The 7327-nt window shown below is 40.2% G+C and overlaps 1 protein-coding gene across 14 annotated transcripts in view; it reads right to left on the minus strand.

The window, feature by feature from the left end:
• dtx3lb.2 (deltex E3 ubiquitin ligase 3L b, tandem duplicate 2) overlaps nt 1–6007 on the minus strand; it is a 34372-nt gene extending 28365 nt beyond the window's left edge. For 3 of the 14 annotated variants that reach the window (XM_030374388.1, XM_030374384.1, XM_030374389.1), the window contains exons 1-11: nt 5798–6006; nt 5299–5366; nt 4634–4735; nt 3955–4041; nt 3081–3182; nt 2373–2459; nt 1887–2097; nt 1660–1802; nt 664–750; nt 356–566; nt 125–270 (exon numbers count right to left, since the gene is read on the minus strand). In XM_030374388.1, the coding sequence (XP_030230248.1) occupies nt 125–270; nt 356–566; nt 664–750; nt 1660–1802; nt 1887–2097; nt 2373–2459; nt 3081–3182; nt 3955–4041; nt 4634–4717 (1158 nt within the window). In that variant the 5' untranslated portion in view covers nt 4718–4735; nt 5299–5366; nt 5798–6006. Of the gene's footprint in view, nt 1–124; nt 271–355; nt 567–663; nt 751–1659; nt 1803–1886; nt 2098–2372; nt 2460–3080; nt 3183–3745; nt 3929–3954; nt 4042–4633; nt 4736–5298; nt 5367–5797 lie in introns of those variants that run through there. The other 11 variants (XM_030374387.1, XM_030374379.1, XM_030374383.1 and 8 more) reach the window with 11 other exon arrangements.
• Between the last annotated feature and the right edge of the window lie 1320 nt (nt 6008–7327).

The following is a 7327-nucleotide window of genomic DNA, read 5'->3' on the forward strand; positions in this document are numbered from 1 at the left end:
GGATTGGTGATAACCCCCAGGCTCTGGGTAAAGCACTCTGAGTGCCATGACGAGAGATATATAAATGCAATGAATACTATGAACTATTATTGTGGTTAGTAGGCATAGTAGTATTACTACTCACAGGTGGTGCAGATGGGAGTAACCGAGGAGTGTCGTTGTCATGGGTTACTGGAGCAGAACCACCCCCATTAAGACGCCTCACACTGGCTGTTGTCTTCTGGTCCCTCAGGGTCAGCTGGGTGTCGTCAGTGAACAGATCCTCCTGCCCTTAACATTCAAATCACCTTTCATTGTTAGACATTTGAGTAGAGTTCGTTTCATGTTACATAAAATAAATCAAATCTGTTATTACCTGTAGCCGGTATTAGCTCCAGCCTCACACTTCCATCTTTTTGACCAGTTAGATTTAAGCACTTGGTGGTGACTCCGCTTTTTTGGTGTTTGTTGAACCAACTTTGCAGAGCTTTTTGAAGTTCTGTCTCCCACCTGCTTGGAGGTTCTCCCTCTGGCCAGACTACCTTCAGATGAACGGTTGCTACAGGTTTATCCTTCTTCTTTAGAGTCTGAAAGTGAAACACCCATAACCGAAGTTAAACCAACAACACTGCAATGAACCACCAACTACATCAACACAGTCCTCGTGCAGAAGGGAAGGTTTACCCCATTAGGAACCTCTTCAGCATCAGGTTGCTCTGAATCCTGTGAACTGGTTTTACTTCCGGTACTCTGGTCGTTAGAATTGTTTTTCTTTGAGAAAGAAAGACATATTATATATTTTTGTAAACAACTAAGCAATGGTAGACTATTGATTTGACATTCTGCTCATGTTCAAGAGGGTAACTTCTGAGAATAGACAGGATATTATCAGAGTTTGGCTTTTATGGTTATGTTTTGGACTGGATAATAACATCTACTTTACTGACACCACATTTTGTCCTGCCTCAATCAAAACAGCTAAAAAGCAAACCAGGATGGGAAGAGAATCTCTGGTCCCCTTCTGTCGACACTGTGTGCAGAGGTGAGTCGGGACCTTCGTTTGGGGCCTCTTTAGTGTGCGGTGGAGCCTCGTGAGACTAGCCTGATCTCTGGAGGTCACACATCAGTTTCTCGCTGAAACTCAGTCTGGCCCCTCAACAACAATCAGCGCTACTGGGGGGGAGTTTAAATCCATAAGGAAGAAAGGAGCACAGCGCCACAGTCTGCAGAATGAATCAATGGTGGCCCCCAACGAAAGGGTAGCAATCAGAACGATTTTTATCAGAAAATTATAATTAATATAGGAAAAATAAATTTTATGGCAGGCTTTTCTCAGAGGAGATGTTTCTGCTTTCCTACCGAGTAAAGAACATAAGGCTTTGTCTAAATGTGGATTTCAATTAGTGCCAAGCTAAAACGGGACTCGTTAGGCACTAAAACTCCATCCCCCTATCGCTGAATGGCCGGTCCAAAGGTTTTGAAATTTGGTTTCAACGGGAGCAAAGCCAACTCATTGTGAAACTGTGGTCTGACCGAGTGAAAGGCCTTCACACTGGTAGTGGAGGATTGGTGATAACCCCCACGCTCTGGGTGAAGCACTCCATGAGAAGAGATATATAAATGCAATGAATAATAATAATCATTATTGTGGTTAGTAGGCATAGTAGTATTATTACTCACAGGTGGTGCAGATGGGATTAACCAAGAAGGGTGGGTGTAATGGTGGACCCGAGCAGAACCACCCCCATTAAGACGCCTCACACTGGCTGTTGTCTGGTCCTTCAGGGTCAGCTGGGTGTCGTCAGTGAACAGATCCTCCTGCCCTTAACATTCAAATCACCTTTCATTGTTAGACATTTGATTGGATTAATTTCATGTTAAATAAAATAAATCTAATCTGTAATTACCTGTAGCCGGTGTTATCTCCAGCCTCACACTTCCATCCATTTGACCGGTTAGCTTTGAGCACTCGGTGGTGACTCTGTTTTTGGGGTTTTTGTTGAACCAACTCTGCAGAGCTTTTTGAAGTTCTTTCTCCCACTTGGGTGGAGGTTCTCCCTCTGGCCAGACCACCTTCAGATGAACGGTGGCTACAGTTGTATCCTTCTTCGGGGGAGTCTGAAAGTGAAAAACCAAAAACCAAAGATAAAAGCCAATAACAATGTAGTGACCTGACAGAACACGCCCCTTTACTTACACCTCTATTCAATGCATCCGCCAAAAAAATTCAGTGTAGGTTCCTACCCTAATTGCCCGTTTAATTCAGGCACGTAATCTTGGGATTAATGGAGGAGTGGCTGATTAACATGCAAAAAGTGTGAATGTGTGAAGCGTATATGTTTAAATAAATGCCTCTGCATCAACACAGTTCTTGTGCAGAAGGGAAGGTTTACCCCATTAGCAACCTCTTCAGCATCAGGTTGCTCTGAATCCTGTGAACTGGTTTTACTTCCAGTACTCTGGTCGTCAGAATTGTTTTTCTTTGAGAAAGAAAGACATATTACATATTATTGAATACAACTACACAATGGTATGGACTTTTGTTTTGACATCTTGCTCATGTTCAAGCAGATAATATCTGAGAATAGACAAGAAATTGTCAGAGTTTGGCTTTTTTGGTTATGTTTTGGGCTGAATAATAAAATGCATACTTTACAAACACCACATTGATTAATAGATGGTTCTAATTCTAATCTAAAATACTAATTCTAATTCTAAATCTAAAATAACAATAATTTTTTGGATACTTAGGACCAACATTATTAAAATAACATGTTTAGAAGATCGGGGAATAAGGCAATAGTTTAATATTTGATATTTCTTCAAAACATTTGATATTTCTCCAATAAGAGTGCGGAAGGCTTTATGAGTTATTTCTTATTGTTGTTTTTCCTCCTTCATTAGAAACCACGTTATCTTTTTCTCTGATTGAAATCTGACAGTTGCAGTTTTGATTTAACCAGAAGCATCGTATAGCTAGCATAGTATTAGCCTTGATGTAGCGTCATATTTCTAGCCCTAAAAATGTGTGAAGCGTATATATTTAAATCAACGCCTCTATATTAACAGAGTCTAGTGATTGTGCAGAAGGGAAGGTTTACCCCTTTAGGAACCTCCTCGGCATTGGTCTCTGAATCCTGTGAACTGGTTTTACTTCCAGTACTCTGGTCGCTATGCGTATTCATTACGTTAGAATTGTCTCTCTGAAAGCAAGAACGACATTACATGTTATCAAATACAACATCATAATGATATACTATTGTTTTTGACATCCTGCTTATGTTCAAGCAGTTAACGTCTGAGAATAGACATTAACAGAGTTGGGCTTATGTTTTGGGCTGAATAATAACATCATACATTACAAACACCACATTTTGTACATCTATTGATTTAAGAAGATCTCTAATTCTAATCTAAAATAACAATAATGTTGTGGATGCTTTTGGCCGACATTATTATTGAATATTATGATTTAAATATAATATTTTATTTGACCTGAATCATAGCAGCCCTGCCTTCGCCCCTGGTCTTGGGTTCCAGTCTTACCGGCTGCACCCGTTGGTTTGTAAAATGGTATGTTTCATAACTTGCTATGTACATAACTTGTTATGTCACGTGATTGTCATCTTAATTAAGTGCTGGAATGTGATTTGAAGGTCCAACGTTTAAAACAGCAAATCTGATCCATGACATAACTGTTGCTTTCTCCTAAGAAAGCAAAAAACCAAAGCCAAAAAACCCAAAAGCCGAAACCAAAGCCACTCACTGTTTCAGTGGGCTCCTTCAATCAATGCATCCGCCAATAAAATTCAGTGTAGGTTCCTACCCTAATTGCCCGTTTAATTCAGGCACGTAATCTTGGGATTAATGGAGGAGTGGCTGATTAACATGCAAAAAGTGTGAATGTGTGAAGCGTATATGTTTAAATAAATGCCTCTACATCAACACAGTTCTTGTGCAGAAGGGAAGGTTTACCCCATTAGCAACCTCTTCAGCATCAGGTTGCTCTGAATCCTGTGAACTGGTTTTACTTCCAGTACTCTGGTCGTCAGAATTGTTTTCCTGTGAGAAAGAAAGACATATTACATATTATTGAATACAACTACACAATGGTATGGACTTTTGTTTTGACATCTTGCTCATGTTCAAGCAGTTAACATCTGAGAATAGACAAGAAATTGTCAGAGTTTGGCTTTTTTGGTTATGTTTTGGGCTGAATAATATTTATACTTTACAAACACCACATTTATATTGATTAAAAGATGGTCACTAATCTAAAATAACAATAATTTTGTGGATACTTAGGACCAACATTATTAAAATAACATGTTTAGAAGATCGGGAATATGGCAATAGTTTAATATTTGATATTTCTTCAATACATTTGATATTTCTCCAATAAGAGTGCGGAAGGCTTTATGAGTTATTTCTTATTGTTGTTTTTCCTCCTTCATTAGAAACCACGTTATCTTTTTCTCTGATGGAAATTTGACAAATGCAGTTTTGATTTAACCAGAAGCATCGTCTAGCTAGCATAGTACTAGCCTTGATGTAGCGTCATAATTCTAGCCCTAAAAATGTGTGAAGCGTATATATTTAAATCAACGCCTCTATATTAACAGAGTCTAGTGATTGTGCAGAAGGGAAGGTTTACCCCTTTAGGAACCGCCTCGGCATTAGTCTCTGAATCCTGTGAACTGGTTTTACTTCCAGTACTCTGGTCGCTATGCGTATTCATTACGTTAGAATTGTCTCTCTGAAAGCAAGAACGACATTACATGTTATCAAATACAACATCATAATGGTATACTATTGTTTTTGACATCCTGCTTATGTTCAAGCAGTTAACGTCTGAGAATAGACATTAACAGAGTTGGGCTTATGTTTTGGGCTGAATAATAACATCATACATTGCAAACACCACATTTTGTACATCTATTGATTGAAGAAGATCTCTAATTCTAATCTAAAATAACAATAATGTTGTGGATGCTTTTGGCCGACATTATTATTGAATATTATGATTTAAATATAATATTTTATTTGACCTGAATCATAGCAGCCCTGCCTTCGCCCCCTGGCCTTGGGTTCCAGTCTTACCGGCTGCACCCGTTGGTTTGTAAAATGGTATGTTTCATAACTTGCTATGTACATAACTTGTTATGTAACGTGATTGTCATCTTAATTAAGTGCTGGAATGTGATTTGAAGGTCCAACGTTTAAAACAGCAAATCTGATCCATGCATAACTGTTCCTTTCTCCTAAGAAAGCAAAAAACCAAAGCCAAAAAAAACAAAAGCCGAAACCAAAGCCACTCACTGTTTCAGTGGGCTCCTCTCTGTCCAGCTGGCTGGTGGTAGTCTTGTTGGGGTCGGGACGACGTTCTGCTAAGGGGAACACAGACACGTCACTCAAGAGGTGAATCATAAGTCTTCTGGTACTATATATACATGTATACTCCTGGTACTGGTACTAGTGTATATACGTGTATATACTTGGTGTATATATGTGGACCTTACTGATAATATATGGTGTGTGTATAATTAGAAACGAGGTCTGAAAGCGAGGCGAAGTGGTATATTCTAAGAATGATTATTATATTATTATATTGTCATTACAGCTCAAGCTTTAACCTCACACACACCTCGTTCAAACTTTCGTTTATGCCCGGTTGTACAGGCTGAAGTTAGTAAGGCGAACTACCAGGCCTTATGATTTACATACCGCTGGTTTATACATTATAACTTCACATCCACCCTCATAATGTTAACTAATTCTCTATTTAACATTATAAACTAAAACCTTTATGAATACGTACGTGAGCAGCTTCAGACGCACCCCACGGTCTTTTCTTCCAAACTGAAAGTGATACTGTTTCTAAAACGTGCGCCCACTAGTGGCGACACACAAATACGCACGCAACACACACACGCACGCAACACACACACACACACACACACACACACACACACACACACACACACACACACACACACACACACACACACACACACACATTGGCGCAAAAAGTGGGTATGCGCCAAAGCGATGCAAGTAAAACAATTCGAGTCGGCATTTTCAGTTTTTAACAGCGTTTGCGTAACAGAGGAACGTCACTGATAAGGCGCCTCCCCGCTCCTTCGCCTCCCTCCCCCCCTCCACCCCACACGGCGCTCCGGTGCCCCCTCGAACACGCCCTGGAGGCGAGCGCCAGAGTGTCTTCATTTGAACCGCATTGTCATCTGATGACACGTACCTCAATATTGAGAGGCAGAGAAGAAAGCCCTCAGGGTCACAACATAGAAAAAGAAAGATTGGGAAGGAGAAAGGGTGCGCAGGGATGAAAGAAAGCTTTTCAAAGTGGTTGAAAGACCGTTTTTATCAATCAAGAGGAGGCTTGTAAATATTCTGGTTAGCTAAATCTACTACTAGTAAAACAACAGGTTACTGTTGTCTTGCAACTGTGTATTGATCAGAATGGAGCCTACAATATAACGGATCATAACAAGAAAAATAAAGGAACAAAAGTTAATAAATTAATAATCCCAAAAAAAAAAAAAGATTATTATCGTATCTGAATTGAGACTGAATCGTTCTACACAGTAGGCCTATTGCAGTATTGCACAGTATTGCGACAGAAGAATCGATTATTTTTCCCACCCCTATTGGTTACTGTACTCCAACAGTTCTAACAGAGTCTATTGTTTTGCATGTTAGCTTTTTGGTGAAGCTAGAGTTGCTGACACGCGCCTTGTGGTGGGGTATAATAACTGGCAGTGTCTTTCAAAGATACTGAAGCACCATGAAAGAAGTGGTTACCACATAAATGGTTATCTGATGTGGAAAGAATTGGCATCCCGCTTATGCCTAGGTAAAACTATTGATAGCGAATTGCAGAGAGCCTGTTGACTCGAGTGATCGACTGCATATTCTTCCTTGCAGAAAGAAACCTGCCACTGAGGGGGACAAAATGGAAATCCTAGAAATGGAAATATTCTTGGTATCCTTGATCTCATAGCACGGTATGATGTTACACTGACAGAGCATCTTAGAAAGGCTGCCTCTAAAGAAAACCCCGGATATCTGTCCTTTTGCACTCAAAATAATTTTTTTGATTCAATATCAGTGTGCTTTAGGTCAAATTTGTGCCCAGATCAAAGAGAGGGGGGGGGGGGGGGGGGCTGCTATGTGTCTGCATACCCCCCAGAAAGTAGGCAGTTGCGCCCCTGCACACACACACACACACACACACACACACACACACACACACACACACACACACACACACACACACACACACACACACACACACACACACCCCTATCGACAGTTAAAATCCAAGCTTGAA

This window comes from Gadus morhua, chromosome 13 (assembly GCF_902167405.1).
Source record: "Gadus morhua chromosome 13, gadMor3.0, whole genome shotgun sequence".
Lineage (NCBI taxonomy): Eukaryota > Metazoa > Chordata > Actinopteri > Gadiformes > Gadidae > Gadus > Gadus morhua.